General features: G+C 40.6%; 1 protein-coding gene across 3 annotated transcripts in view; it reads right to left on the reverse strand.

The window, feature by feature from the left end:
- The window catches only part of RRN3 (RRN3 homolog, RNA polymerase I transcription factor), a 1,085,194-nt gene that overhangs the window by 174,500 nt on the left and 893,915 nt on the right, over positions 1-16,779 (reverse strand). For all 3 annotated transcript variants that reach the window (XM_073591180.1, XM_073591181.1, XM_073591179.1), the window contains 2 exons: positions 5,249-5,379; positions 2,466-2,650 (listed from right to left, as the gene is read on the reverse strand). In XM_073591180.1, coding sequence (XP_073447281.1) covers positions 2,466-2,650; positions 5,249-5,379 — 316 coding nt within the window. The remainder of the gene's footprint in view (positions 1-2,465; positions 2,651-5,248; positions 5,380-16,779) is intronic.

The following is a 16,779-nucleotide window of genomic DNA, read 5'->3' on the forward strand; positions in this document are numbered from 1 at the left end:
GTTTGGGAGATGTGTATGTATTGAAGAGATGTACTATGTGTGTGTTTTTTTTTTTGCCCTGACATACATTAAGAATTTTCTTATATACCCTGTGTAAGCTGGGTATAGATTTAGCATGTAAAGGTATTGTGTTATTTTAATTATGCTCGTGAGATGATTTTACTCCAATAGTTTAACCAGTTGTGGACCCCTAGATGCATCGGTGATAATTTATCACTTGGTGTGCACAACAATTATCATGTTGGACCCTTTTACTTCTCCTAATGAAGCCAATGTTTTGGAAATTTGCTAGGATTTGGATTATGGTTTGTTATCAAAATCAATTGCTCTGTCTCTTTTTTTTTTTGGAGAGGATATAGACTAAGAAAGGGCAAACAAGAGAGGAACGAACAATCAGATCGGGTCTTACTATGTTCATTCACCGTACTCCTCCCCAGCATGTGATTACTGCAAAATGAGTTAATCCGGCCATAGTTCGAATCTTGGACAGTTTAGCAGGGACTAGCTGAGATTCGAACCACATATAGGCAGGCTGATTGTACCCAAGTTGATTGATCAATTAACTTGGGTATAAACTAGCCTGTCGGATTTTTTACGTGATTATAGCCACTGACAATAATCACTGTGTGTTCTCTGGCGCGGCTAACCCCCCCCCCCCCCCCCCCCGGGAGAATACAACACAGTGATTCACACAGTCAGTGTTGACAGGGGGGAATCCGCGGTTGCAGGAAAGAAAATCACACCATATATGGCTGACTTTAGAGTATAAAGCCGGGTACAAACTACAGTTTTTTTTTTTCGTGCAATCCAGCGGTTTGCACTAAAAATAAAAGTGTTAAGGTACTCAAGCGTTAAAGTGAATATATAAAACTGTAAAATGTTGTACAAAGTGTAAAAAATGAATAAATAAACTAATATATAAAAAAACTGATATATAAAAAAAGAGTTAAAATATCCAGATACTGCAGCTGCAATCATTCAGTGACACCCCACTTATAAATAATGAAATAGATAAAGTGATGCGCTTGTAATATCTATAGGATATCCTACTATTCAATGTGCTGACAGGTCACATTCTACTTGTGGATACTTTGTTACAAATTATACAAAAACTTGAACAGTGATTAGCATAATATAAATAAATATAAATACAATGTGTTGAAAAGTCTGCTGTGAAAGTCTAATTGGAGACCTCCCAGAATACAAATCCAAAAGTTAGTTCACCATTTGTTCTTGTGAAAAAATAAACAAACAAAAATATGTGGAAAAAGGTGGTGAAAAAATAGAGTGAAAAATATATTAAAACAGATATATTCAATAAATATGTAGTTGGTAACAATTATAAAAGGATTACAATTGTGTGGATTCCCATACACCTTACTTGAAAAGGTGATTCCTTTGCAGGTTAGAAGATACCTCTTATCTGTGTTTAAACAAGGCTGGGTTAATCAGCAGAGGATAGGCTTACATCCACCAGCTAGGATCATCTAATCTCCACTTCTCCTGTTCATATGCTTTCCCCCACATGAAATACAAAAGTGGGACAAGACCATTGCGCACATAACTTCTACTAAATAAAGTTAACAAGGAGCCCAATAGATCCACTCAGATGATGTAAAAGATCTAGATCGCATTTCACTGATGTATGGTCAGTAGAAATCACTGCCTTTTGTGTTCCTCCGTGCTGCTGCTATTCAGGATCACTGCAGGCTTCACACTGACAAGCGCTGACAGGCTACTTCTCCCTATCTACTCATCATGCGAGTGGATCTATTGGGCTCTTTGTTAACTTTATTTAGTAGAAGTTATGTGCCATATGAACAGGAGAAGTGGAGATTAGATGATCCTAGCTGGTGGATGTAAGCCTATCCTCTGCTGATTAACCCAGACTCAGTAAGCCTTGTTTAAACACAGATAAGAGGTATCTTCTAACCTGCAAAGGAATCACCTTTTCAAGTAAGGTGTATGGGAATCCACACAATTGTAATCCTTTTATAATTGTTACCAACTACATATTTATTGAATATATCTGTTTTAATATATTTTTCACTCTATTTTTTCACCACCTTTTTCCGCATATTTTTGTTTGTTTATTATTTCACAAGAACAAATGGTGAACTAACTTTTGGATTTGTATTCCGGGAGGTCTCCAATTAGACTTTCACAGCAGACTTTTCAACACATTGTATTTATATTTATTTATATTATGCTAATCACTGTTCAAGTTTTTGTATAGTTTGTAACAAAGTATCCACAAGTAGAATGTGACCTGTCAGCACTAAAAATAAACTGTCAGCTCCGGTCAGAGCTACTGTACTAACCATGTGAGGTACTGTAATACCGTACTGTAATAATTTCAAGACAAATTTAAAGTTTAACAGGTCATGTCTTGATGTATGAGCTGCCCTTGCTGTATATAACATATGCAATGAAAGAACAACTGAAAATACAGAGGTTTTTAGTACCTATCCGCAAGTTTCCATCTAGAAGCTGCTTATGCCGAAAGATCACCGTATAGAAAACTGCCTGGCAAACAGCATAAAATGGTCCATGGGATGTAACATCACAAAAAGCCCTACTTCCAGCATCTTGGTTGTCAATGTAACTGTGCAACCAGTTAACTAAGAGATCAAGGCAGGCCTTCACAGTCCTAAAAAACAAATATACTGTATGAAAAAAAAAACATATGTATGTACCTTTTCTGCTAACAGGTGTTAAAGGATAAGTTCTCCTTTGTTCACCTTTTTTTTTCTTGTAAATTCCAGCTCCCCTATATACCAATATAGCATTCATGTACTTTTTTTGCAAAAATATCAAATCTTTCCTTTAAATCTACAGACACTTGCTTCACTTGTCCTCATCCATGTTTCCAAATGTATCCATTGCTTTTGCCTTACTTCCTGGTCAGACTATAGGTCATGACACAGGAAGGAGTTGACCATAGCGGGAACTTTCATTCCCACATGCGTTTTTTTTTTTTTTTTAGCAAGGGGCTATACCCCCAAAGAGTATTAGAACTATTTTTTAGAGCGGAGCTTGATTCGGTTTTTATTGTGATTGTTGGTGCAGTGCATTACTGAAATGCAAGGAAACGCACAGAGATGTGAATGGAGTCTCATTGTTCTTGTGCTAACGCACCAATTTCACTTTCAGGGCCCATTCACATCTAGCATAGTGGGAGAGAACGTTTTGTGTCTTGTTTTTCCTGTAACACGCATAGGGCTTGCCACTGATTTCAATTGGCTACACTACATGTGGCTTATGGGACATTTTGGCGTTTTGTGGGTTGAATGTTTTTTACTGTGCGCATTTTCCACTCATTTTTTCACATGGAAAAATGTGTTTGCGCTTCTGTGTTTGGTGTCCCATTAACAATTAACAGCACTGAAAGCGCAACTATTAATTTTAGGTGTATAAAGATGGCCATACACTATACAATCTGATTGTACAATCCCCTTAATATCTGCCATCAATTATGTAGTGCAAGGGCCTGCCTGATTGGATACAGAGTGATTGGCTAGATTGGCATTTCCTAAATTTGGTAAAACTAAAAGAGATTGTACAGTGTATGGCCACCTTTATACATCTAAAATTACCTAGTTGCGCTTTCAGTGCCATTAATTGTTAACGGCACACCAAACACAGAAGCAAACAGCATACGGCACAGTAAAAAGCAAGCAACCCACAAAAATGCCCAAATGTCCCATAAGACACATGTAGTGCATCCCATTGAAATCAATGGGCTGCCCTATGCGTGTCACAGGAAAAACGAGCCACAAAATGTGTGCTCCCACTCTGTTAATGTGAATGGGGCCTGAAAGTGAAATTGGTCAATAACACAAGAACAATGAGGCTCCATTAGCTGCTCAATTTGACAGTAGAGCGTGGGAACGCTTCTGTTTTTTGAAACAGTTAAGGTGTGGGCAGACATCACTATTGATGTTAACTACCATACTCCTCACCAGCCGTGACCTTCTTTCTTTCCATTTTTACACTCCCCACCTGATGGCTCAAATTGGCTATGCTCTGGGATCATTGTGAGGAGCATTCAAGGCTTTGGTAGCCCCCATCTCTCTGGGGATATACTTCTAGGGGATACAGACTTACTATTGGTTGCTTTTACTTGTGATGAGTCTACTGCGGGCTGTGATGTTGAGTGTCCTAAATCTATGATCTTCTCTCTTTAAATATCCCTAAAGAAGGGATATACATTTGCTCCTGAAACGCATCGGTCATAACGGGAAGCGACTGTTACATCAATAACCAGCCATACATGAGCCTCTTTGATACATATGGTAATGTATGCACCAATGTTTTTAATTGTGTATGAATAAACTGTATACTTTTATAGTAAATTAATTCAATAATTTGAGTTTGCCCTTAAAGTCCCATGGTACCGGGGGGTACTTTCTATTTTTCTGTTCTAAATTTAAGGGATGTTGGCAACAAAATTTGGGTTTTTCCACGGTGGTTCAATCTATCTAACTGATTGATTGCATTTCATTTAAAAAAACATGCAGCTGGGAATGGATGGGTAGGTAGGAGGGTGGATGATGCAGGGTGTGTGATAATGAGGTCAGCTGATCAACTCCTTCCTGTATTATGACCCATAGTTTGACCAGAAAGTAAGGCATTACTAATGGATACATTTGGAAACATGGATGAGGACAAGTGAAGTATGTGTCTGTAGATTCAATGGAAAGCTTTGATATTTTTGCAAAAAAAGTACATGAATGCAATATTGGTACATAGGGGAGCTGGCATTTAGAAAAAAAAGTGAACTTATCCTTTAAAAGACTAAATTTAGGTACATCTGATGCATTAGTACTACAATACTTGTACATTGGTTGTCAATGTAACTGTGCAACCAGTTAACTAAGAGATCAAGGCATAAAACAAAAATATGAAATATGAAAAATAAAAAACATATGTATGTATCTTTTCTGCTAACAGATGTTAAAGACTAAATTTAATATTATCCTATCATTTCACAAATAAATAATTAAAAAAAAAAAAAAAAGACTAAATTTAAGTACATCTAATGCATTAATACTACAATACTTGTATATTTTTGACATGACACCTATGTGGAAAAAAAATGACTGGCCTACACTACTGTTTCTAGAGTTAGTATCACAAAAAGATTTTTGCACACAGAACTAATAAATGGAAAATATTTACAACAACTGAAATTACTCATGTTGCTAATCTTTGCTGAATGTTTAGGAATTTAGTATGCATGACTTACACCAAAGGAATAAATTTGGCTCGAGACAGGAAACTCCCAATATAACTTGCAGCTGTTTGTCTGATTACTGCAGGGTTATTTGGATTCTGCAGTTTCTTCCAAAGATGTTCCAAAAATGCTTCTGTAAGTTCCTGTAGTTCAATAAACCAAAACTTATAAACCAAAGAAACCCAAGTTGACACATTCCAAATATATGAAAAACCTGCCTTATGTTTAAAGAATGTGCCAGGGGAAAATAAAAAAAAAACCTGTGCAATACATCGCTGTAATACAGTACATATACATTTCTCCATGTTCTTCTGAAGACCTTTCTAAAGAAAAAAACAACTTTTGTCCCTGGCATTTAAAGTACCCAGCTCCTGTTGTCCTGCTATGGGCTGACAATGCAGTGCCTTTGCTGACTAACATTGCAAAGATTGTTGTCAGCCCTGTCCAGTGGTCTTTTAATGCCCCCCAACATAGGTAGGTGGTGTTCTGTAGTGCCAGAGAATAACTGGGAGTGTTGAATAAACCATTTGAGATGGCAAAGGCAGACATCAGTTTTTGGCAAGATCTAAATCAAAACAAAAGGAATTTTGACTTATGTTTTGATTTCCATATCTTGAAGTACAGCACAAGACACAGACTTGATATTCATAGATCCTGGGTTACAGGCTGGTACCTTTAGGTGATTAGACATTGGCAAACATTTGATGATATACACTGTGGGCCCCTCCATCTAACCCTACTCCACCCTGTAAGTTTATTAGCAAGTAATGCAGTAACCCAGGAAGAGAAAGGAGCATGACCTGTGTCCTGTACGATAAGATATGGAATTTGCAGATATGTATGAATTCCTCTTATCTAAATCATACAGTACAGGACAAAGGCAAAGTTTTCACAGACCCTGGGATGTCTCCAAGCAATGAATGAGAAGAGTGGGCAACAACCAAGACAACAATCAGGCAAACAGAACTGTGCCAAAAGTCCCAACAGCAACAAGGCTCAACCAACCCAATAGTGCAGCTGCAAGAACATTGTGGACGAAAGCTGCAAATGCACAAGATTGTATATCCACTAGGTAAAACTTAAAAAAAGGCATGGAGAGAAGATTAGGTGGTGCCCTTAAAAAGCAGAGCAACAGAGGCCTGGTGCCAGAATGCCCAGGAAATAGTTTGCGTGAGCCTGTGGTAGCATGGATAGGGAGTATGTCTTCCTAATAGAAGCTGTGGCTCTAGTCCTGGGATCGATACAGATGTCCTCTTTTAAATGGTGTACGCAGGTGCTAACTTATCTTGGTGTTAAACTGACTTCTGATATTGCAATGTTGTATAGGGTTAATTATGCTCCCCTCTATAACTCTATTGAACGTGACCTGAAAAACTGGTAAGCCAACAATCTTTCCTGGATGGGTAGAATAGTGTCAGTTAAGATGACAGTTCTACCTCAAATATTATATCTTACATTCCGTCTCTCCCGATCCCAGTTCCATCTGTATATTTCCAAAAGTTGCAATCTCTGATTTATACATTTATTTGGAAAAATGGTGTTAGGCAGGTGCCCGCTCCACTCTGTATATATCCAAATAGCTAGGCGGGCTGGGAGTCCCCCACTTTTTGCGTTATTATAGAGCAGCCCAATTGGTCCAGCTGTATCAAATTTATGCTGAGACGTACAAGCCTGACTGGGTCTGACTTGAGGCACAGGCAAGTCCGACTATCCCCCTGGATCTCTTAATGTTGCTCCCCACGAAGAAGTGTTGGGCAGTCTTAAACCCCTCCCTATCACACCCCTCCGTTTGTGGTACACGGCATGCAAATTATACCCTCTAAAATCCCCCCATAATCCAGTGGCCCTCCTGACAATGATGTACCCCTACCTCTCCATGTAATTGGCTATGAGTGACCTACAATTTATTGAACTGTTACTTCACATTTAGTTTTTGATCTTACTTTTGTAACCAGTTGCTGATACCTCTAGGCTCATAGCCTTAGACATATGGTTGCTCTATTAGGTAGAGCCTGAACGTTACGTCAAATTCTTCTTGATTTGGCTGCTCTTCGATTACTATGGGATGGCCTATGATTGTATTGGAGGAAGCTTCTGCTCTTTGACAGTTATTTGACATTGTTTATGCCTTTGTATACCATGTAAAACTTTGCAATACAAATTATTGGAAAAGAAGCTGTGGCTTTAAGGTAGACTCTGATGGCTTTGACTACATTCAGACACTCAGACAATGGAGAGCAATTTCCTGCTTTAGGTGCTTTGATGGAAGAACTATGTCTTCATTGAGGGGTGATACCACTTTAGTACTTAGGACTTGTCTGAAAGACGTGATAGCAACCAAGGAGGACACTTTGAAGGAGAGATCATCTAAGATTTCTCTGATGGGTTCAAAGAATGTTTTCTAAAGGTCAGAGAAAACCAGACTGAGATCCCAAGAAAGCAAAGGGTACCGTAAGGAGGACCCAATTTGAGATATACCTTGAGGGTTGAAGGGTTTCAACAAGTGAGAATGACGCCAGTGGATTTGAAACAATTGATGTTTTTACAATAGTAAAACATCAATAGGCATTGAGCACATAAAGTGCAAGAGCGTCTGTGGGACTAGTCATCGGGAAGGCTTCTGTGGTGTGGCACTCGAAAGGACTGCGCCAGTGGGTGCCAATGCTTCCTGGAGTCCTGGAATTCGATGGATTTGATGATGATGCCACTCCTGGGACGTGATGTGGAAACAGGAGACGTGTTTGCGGAGCATGCACTCCTCCTTCAGGCCTAGCCCGTGCCATATTGCATGAGGGCTTATGAGCAGTACTGTCACTGGGTCTTAAAGTTCCGCGCCTATGATTACATTACAATTGCTATTGGGATTGAACTAAACTGTATCACAGCAGATATTATCTCAGGCTATATTCCAAAATTAACAACTATGTAGTTTATATGCCAAATATACAGTAAAAGAAAAAGGACAAATGATGAAAAATGACTAAAAATAGAAATAAACAAAAATGAATAAAAATAAATATAAAATAAGAGTAATAATGAAATAAAAATAGGAATGTAAATAATAATGAGAAAAATAATAAAAAGAAAAATAGAAAAATAAAAGAAATATGAGAAAAACAGGAGAAAAAATACTAATATTAAATGGGTATGGAAAAGACACACTAAAAATAATAAAAAATATATAAAGAAAAAAGAAAGAAAAAACAAAAATAATGATATTATAGATGTGGATTGTATAGTTGGAGTAGTTAGGGGACAGATGTAGTTATAAAGGCTTACTATACTGTTATGTGTAGCGCAAAGTGTAAGAGGCCCAGAAAGATGGTTATAACATTATACTAAATTTATCATGATATATATGTGTGTGTGTGTGTGTGTGTGTGTGTGTGTAATTACTACGGTTGATGGAGACCTTAAGGGTCCAAAATCTTATGTGAAACATTGACAGAATGAATCCTGAATAAAAACATGAATTATTGTATTAGCTTAATGCATGAAACATGTAACCCATGGCCAAAAAGAGTTCAAGGCCAAAGGTAAAACATATCACATCCAGAGTTTCTTTAACTGTTCCACAGAATTCGTGTTCTATTGCCTCATTTGTCCCTGTGGTCTACATTATGTTGCAAGAACTATCCGTATATTGAGGAAAAGATTTGGAGAGCACCGCCATTTTGTAAAGGGAGGAGATGATAAGCATAGCGTGCCCCGACATTTTCTAAAACATCATGACTAATCCTCTACAGGCCTCAGGGTGTGGGATATAGAGTCCATCCACGGTACATTCTCACTGGCGGAGCGTTTCAAACGTCTGTCAGAGGGAAACTTTTTTTATTTATACCCTGGACTCTCCCATGCCTGGAGGGAGGCCTTAATGAGGAAATACAGGAGGCCCCGAGTTACGAACCTCCGACTTGCGAACGACTCCTACTTACGAACAGGAGGCGGTGTCGGCGGCATCAGCAGGCACATCCATCGGAAGACGACGTCTCTGCCGTTCTGCGCATGCGCTTCCGACTTACGAACAAATCCGACTTAAGAACAAACAGGCAGTCCCTAACCCTTTCGTAACTCGGGGACTGCCTGTATAGATCTATATATCTATATATCTATATATATTTATATTTTTTTATATATAAAGTTATAATATATGTTTTTATTCATTTAGCCTGTAGAATAATTCATTTTTTATCATGTTTTTATTCAGGTTTCATTCTGTCAATGTTTCACATAAGATTTTGGACCCTTAAGGTCTCCTTTACCCATAGTAAGTGCGTAATATATATAGTATGATAAATTTAGTATAATGTTATAATCTTTCTGGGCCTCTTACACTTTGCGCTACACATAACAGTATAGTAAGCCTTTATAACTACATCTCTCCCCTAACTACTCCAACTATATACAATCCCCATCTATAATATCATTATTTTTGTTTTTTTCTTTCTTTTTTATTCATATATTTATTATTTTTAGTGTGTTTTTTCCACATCCATCTATTTTTTCTCCTGTTTTTCTTATTTTTTCATTATTTTTCTTTTATAATTCTTTTATTTTTCTATTATTTTTCTCATTATTATTATTATTTCATTATTACTCTTATTTTTTATTTATTTTTATTCATTGTTTATTTCTATTTTGTATTTTTTTCAACATTTGTCTTATTTCCTTTACTGTATATTGTGCATATAAACTACATAGTTGTTAATTTTGTAATATAGCCTGAGATAATATCTGCTGTGATATAGTTTAGTTCGATGCCCATAGCATTTGTAATGTATTCTTAGCCACAGGAATTTAAGACCCAGCGGCAGCGGCTGTACTGTTCATAAGCCCTCATAGAATATGGCACTGGCTATGCCTGAAGAAGGAGTGCATGCTCCGCCAACATGACGTCTGCTTCCACATGGCGTCCCAGAAGTGTGGTCATCGTCTGCTTCCTGTGTGTTCCAGGACTCCAGGAAGCGTTGGCAGTCCTCTTGAGTGCCACATCGCAGAAGCCTTCCCAATGACCAGTCACACAGACGCTCCTGCACTTTTTGTACTCAATGCCTGTTGATGTTTTACCTTTGTGAGTACCAGTACTCATACTTGCATCAAATTTCCTGACTTACCACACTCAGATTGGCGCTTGTGCTTCTTCCTCGGTTACAATAGTAGATACTTACGGGCTTTTATTGCTTTCAGCAAAGTAGGAATGACAGACTCGGAGAACCCTCTGTCCCTCAAGACCTGGGCTTCAACAGCTGTAGTGACTGAAAGCAGGATGGAACAGGGTGCCCTGAGACAACAGGTCTAATCTGCTGGGAAGAGGCCAGGGGTCATCTCCTAGTAGTCTGAGTACAAGGTTTTTTTGAGCTAATTTGGTGCAATGAGAATCACCAGTTTCTTCTTTTCCTCCATTTTGTGGAGCAGCCGAGGTAGAATTTGCGGTGCTGGCAAAAAAAAAGGAAAAAAGGTGGGTCCCCCCCAAAATCCATACCAGATCTTTATCCGAGTATGCAGCCCAGGGGGTCAGAAAAGGGAGGGGACGAGCGAGGTCCCCCTCCTCCGAATCATACCAGGCCACATGCCCTCAACTTGAGGGGGTGCTTTGGGGTGGGGGGGCTCTGCCCCCCCACCCCAAAGCACCTTGTCCCCATGTTGATGGAGACAAGGGCCTCTTCCCCACAACCCTGGGCTGTGGGGGTCTGCAGGCCTGGTGGCACCACCCCCCTGTGAATGCTGGAAGGATTATTCCTCTAGTGGGACTTTAAAAGGTAAACTACTCTTGTAAGTAGAGGTGTAGGGTATGAGTATAAGATGTTTATTTAGAGGTGATAGTAGATGAACATAATCTACATAAAGACAAGTGAGGATACAAAAATAGACAAATACAGGATGCACAAAATCTGATCAAAGAATAAACATGCACTACATAGGGTACAATCTAGGCTCTGTTGTATGTGATTATACAAACAAGCAAAAAAACAACGTTTTGAGTTTAAGATTGATATTACTCTTCTTCAGGAGTATAAGATTGTGACCATGATGAAGGATACGTCTATAAATTAAAAAGACAGTTGTAAACATAAAATGTAATGAGAGGTTAAAAAAATCATGCATACTTATGTCATTTAAAAAGTTCTATTTACACTGACCATAAAGTTTTGCTTGGAAACTCAGATATTTAGCATCCACTTAAAAACAGGAGGAGGGGGATGGGGTGCTAGTGTCCTGCGCGATTCTGGCTCCGGGATGTCCAGGCAGGGGGCGACCTACAGAGGCCCATGGGGAAATTCTCCCACAGAGGGTGGTAAATACCCAGATCAATGTAACCACGGTCAAGGGAGCGAGGAGTAGTCGCTGGGGGAACAAAGGGGGAACACATTAGTGTGCCAGGCTTTGCGTTGGGACCGGGAGGGTACATGGATATAGCCCCCACTGAAACAGGAAACCCCCCCCCATGGAGATACCATACTAGAAACCAAAGCAAAAAATCAAAAAGTCAAATGAGGTAATCATACCTGGTTGTCTGAAAAACACAGGTGCCACAGCTATGCTCAGAATGTTGCTTGCAGTGTTGTGTATAGGTACAAACACCAACACGGAGACCAGGAGCCTATCTGAGATGATTAGGGAGGCAGGTAATGGGGTGAAGAGGTCTGCATATGCATGCAATCAATATTGTGCAGGCTGCTTAGGTACCCTGTAAGAGAGGGAAGATGAGAGTCTCAGCAGTCCTAGGAGGGGGCCCTCCTTGCATGGTGTTAAAAAGTGAGGGTATGTCTGGGCTGCATAAACAGCAGCCCTTAACATGAGAAAGAACAAACATACCTGTATAACCTGGGCTTAAGCAATGTCCAGCAGAGGGGCAGTTGTGTCTCTTGTGGATGTCGGACATGATGGCGTCAGGCTGAAGCTAGGTTTATGTATGGTCAGGGGGTGAGGCAAGCGGCCAATCCCTGTGTGTCTGAGTGGTCAGGCTGCGGGTTGTATAACCACCCCACCCCCCCCCGAGCTGTCGGCGCACGCAGCTGCCTCTGCCCCCATGCATCTGTAGCATGTGAGTGATGGACGCGGCCGACATTGGGGACGCCGGGCGCGGTGACGTCAGACGCCCGGTGCCGTGACAGTGACCGAGGCCCGCGACGCGGTAAGGATGGGAGGAGCAGTCTAGCAGTGTGACCTGCACCTCCCATGTGGGGGTGGCCACCTGTGTCAGAAGGCATAGGACGGCCCCCCTGCGTCGAATGGGGAAATAAACCATGGTTCCATGTCAGACGGACCCCGCTGGACACAGTGGGAACTGCAGATCACACAGGACATTACAGGACACTTTGGCCATCTGTGCACAAATTATTGTGCGTGATGGAACAAAATGGAGTTGGGAACAGATCAAACAGATAACAATACATTCCAAGTATCTACAAATAGATAAATAACACGTGAGAATCCTTTAGTCCTCCATCAATAAGAGATATATACATAGAGAAAGGCTAATAGATGATGTGAATAATCTAATTTCTTCATCAATTTAGGCCAATACGTATTCTGCTACGTATTTTTGGTAAAAAAAAAAATCCCAATAAGCGTATATTGATTGGTTTGCGCAAAAGTTACAGCGTCTACAAAACTATGGAATATTTTTTCAATTTTTTATTACTAGCAATGGTGGTGATCAGCAACTTATAGTGGGACTGCGAAATTGTGGCGGACAAATCGGACACCTGACACTTTTTTGGGGACAAGTAACACTAATACAGTGATCAGTGCTAAAAATATGCACTGTCATTGTATTAATGACACTGGCAGGGAAGGGGTTAACATCAGGGGCGATCAAAGCATTAAATGTGTGCCTAGCTAATGTTTCAGTGTAGTGGGGGAGGTGCTTTTACTACTGGAAGACATGGATCTGTTTTTCTGCTTCACAGAAACACAGGATCCAGGTCTTCTATACTCGCGGAATGACAGTCTGCCTTGTTTACCATAGGCAGACTGGCATTCTGTCAGTGTAACGAATGATTGGCGGGTCCCGGTGGAGATCAGATCCACGGGACCTGCTAATCAGCTCCTGCTGTGCAAAATCACAGCAGGAGCAAGCCACAGGCTGCACGATTCTGCACAGAGCGGCCATCCTGTAGCAGTAAATCTGCTATGGGGCGGTCAGAAAGCGGTTAAAAGGGGGCTTCAAGATTCTGATAAACCCCCTACCCACAGACCCCCACAACCACAGCCTAGTTGTGGGGAAGTGTGTTGCGTAGACAGAAAATAACTCTTACAGAGAAGAAAGGGAATGTGGGAGAGAAGAAAGGGAATGTGGGAGGACAGGACAGGAGGTTAAGAGAAAACCAGGCTAGTTATCTCTAGGAAACGAATGTGGGTGGACCTATTAAAGGCAGGAGTACCTAAAGATGAGATAGATGGGATTTCTACTGCAGAAATGCTATAGAGGTGGAAACATTTATTGGGGGGAACTGTAAGGGTTAGAAACACTACTCCTAGTGACGATAACATCAGGTTGACTGATTAGAGAAATTAGAACGGATCCCCAAACCAATTCCCAAAACTGAACATGAACCCAAACCCAAATCTCTTTACCCTAGCAATATAGTCAGTGTTTATCTGGTGCTCCGGATGGAGTAATCCTTAGGGGGAAAATCTGTGGCTGTAATAGCTGGATGGTGATGTATCCATAGAAAGGGGTATTAATGGTTCAAAAGGAAGGCAGCCATCCTTCAGCGTGTGTCCAGAACTCTGCAAGACATGTAAGGAAAAAACAGGGAGGGGGAGGCGCCGACCTGAGTGTAGTATTAAAATGATGACTTTAATAGGATAAGATTAAAAACACTTACAAGATGATAGAAGATGATAGAAGATGCATGCTCGTCAAAGTAAAGTGCAGTCCTGGCATTCCACACGGCTTTGTGGGTCCCACCGCTGTTCCGGATAGCTGGAAAGGATTGAGCAGCTGGCTGGAATGGATCACAGTGTTTCTCCGGGAGCAAAGGAACCAAGCAGCTCCACACAGACCAGCATGGACCGTGGAACAGGAAATGATGTCACCGGCGTCTGATTGGACCTAGACAGGGCTGGAATCTTGTCAATCAGGGCTACAGTGATGAAAGGCTACGCACTCGGAGCTGACTGCTCCTTCTAGTGGCCTGCTGCCCTCTAGAGGAGGACAGCTATATATACACAATGGAGAGCATGTGGGTGTGGCCGTGGGACTGGAACTTCCAGCAGATCAATCAGTAAACAATAAATTATAGCAAGGGACAAGGTGAAGCAAGGGTTACCAGTCTCAGATTGACAATATATATATATATATATATATATATATATATATATATATATATATATATATATATAATTTAAAAAATAATAATATTAAATATATGTATATATAAAAAAATTATATAAAATAAAAAAAAATTAAAAAAAAAAAAAAAAGAAAAGGAAAAAAATGTAAAAAAATGAAACACATGGAAATATTTGAAGCATAGTTCTCTTCTATATGTATAGAAGCTTATTGAAGAGGTTGACAATGTATGAAGGGCCAAGCAAGTAAAACAGAAAAAAAGGGGGGTTGTATGCATGTACACATGAAGAGGTGATGGAGGTTGAACAGGCTGTAGTGTAAAGCATTAATAATATGTACAGTAAAGATAAAGTTGGTGCTGTGTTCCCCCTAGTTGGTATACAAGGGATGTATATGTGTGTGTGTCCCCTCATGGTGTGGATACCAAGTGGGGTGCACCTTAAGATGGATCATGCAACATGCATATATGTCTGCACATACACATATATACATACACACACATATATATGAAATATTAATATATTTACTATACCACTCCCGACTAGTAGACCAGTTTGTGGGGGGGAAGGGAGGAAGGAGAAACAAACCAGAAATGGACGTGTGATCTGTTATAACAAGGTGTATGCGTCTAACTCCTCATTGAGTCCCCCTGGCGAGAGGGAATTAAGGGTATATATCCAGAAAGTCTCCCGCTGGCAGAGTCGTTTGAAAAGCTCCGCAGCAGGCAAACCTCCGGAGATGGCCTCTATGACCCACACCTTCAGGCCTTTGGTGGACTTTTGATGTTCAGTCAAAAAATGTCTTGGCACACTCTGCTCTTCACATCCCTGTTCGATGAACCGCCTGTGCTTGCCAAACCATTGGCGGGGGTGACGGATGGTTCTGCCAACATATAGGAGGCCACAAGGTCAGGTCAGACAGTGTACTACATGATCACTGGAGCAATTGTGAAACTCTTTTATACGGTAAGTTTTTCCTTTTGTAGAGAAGCTTTTTTGTTCATGCTGGATAAATTTACACATCATGCATAATTTTTTCTTGCATTGAAACATGCCCACTATAGTTGGATCAGGGGGGTGTAGGTGGTGGGACCTGGCTTGGGTTTCCCTTTATCCTGGGGAGGAGTTAGAGAGAATCAGAAAAGGGAATTGGGAGGTTCCTTATCCTTTATGAAGGGAAGGTGAGTCTCCTGTAATTGCAGTGAGGGCATTTACAGCAGGAGACCGCCACCCATATGCTCTCACTGTATGGTGGGGGAAGTCATCTTCTCCTACATGTCTGATGGCTATAGTTGATACTGGAGCTGAAGTTACACTTTTGCAAGGAAATCCTTCCCATCACAAAAGAGAATTGATTTATGTAGAAGGTTTGGGAGGGCAAACCACACCAGCAGTTAGGACACGGGTGAAATTGGCCAGTCAATTCAGACTGAAAGGGGTACATTCACATATGGGTATTCTGATAAAGTGTATCTGGTTAGGGCGGTGAAGGCTGTTGTGAGAGGTCATGCAATATGGACTCCTGTCTACATTCCTCTACCACTGAAGCCAGTCTGTCTCAAGCAGTACAGACTTCCTGGAGGCCACAAAAAATCGGGGAGACTATTCAAGAACTGTTGAGAGTAGGGATCCTTAGACCTGCTGTAAGTCCTTTCTCGTCTCCTGTGTTCCCAGTAAAGGTCTAAACAAAGTGGCACCTCCACTGATGTCAGCTGTACCAGATATGATCTCAATTGTTGAGAAAATTGCTAAAGAGGTAGGAGAATATCATGCTGTGATTGACCTGGCTAATGCTTTCTTTTCGATTTTTACAGACTAGAATGTCAAGAAAAATTTGCTATGGTGTGGGACAGCCGCCAGTACACTTTCACTGTCCTTTCGCAAAGCTATCTTCATTCTCCAATGATTTGTCATGGACTGATTGCCTGAGATTTAAATACCCTGAATTTGAAAGTCACTATGTTTCATTATATTGATGACATCATGATCTCTGGCACAAAAGACGATGTAAGTGAAGCACTGCACCTGCTGATACAGCATATGGAGAACAGAGGGTGGGCTATCAACAAAGACAAAGTCCAAGGACCTGCCACAGAGGTGAAATTCCTGGGAATGATGTGGACTGGGCCACAGAGGAAAATTCCAGAGACAGTTGTGCAAACTATCCAGACTCTGTCGCCCCCTACTACCAAATAGAAGGCACAGAAGTTCATTGGAGTTGTGGGATTCTGGAGATCGTTCAT

This window comes from Aquarana catesbeiana, linkage group LG06, assembly GCF_042186555.1.
Source record: "Aquarana catesbeiana isolate 2022-GZ linkage group LG06, ASM4218655v1, whole genome shotgun sequence".
Taxonomy (NCBI): Eukaryota; Metazoa; Chordata; class Amphibia; order Anura; family Ranidae; genus Aquarana; species Aquarana catesbeiana.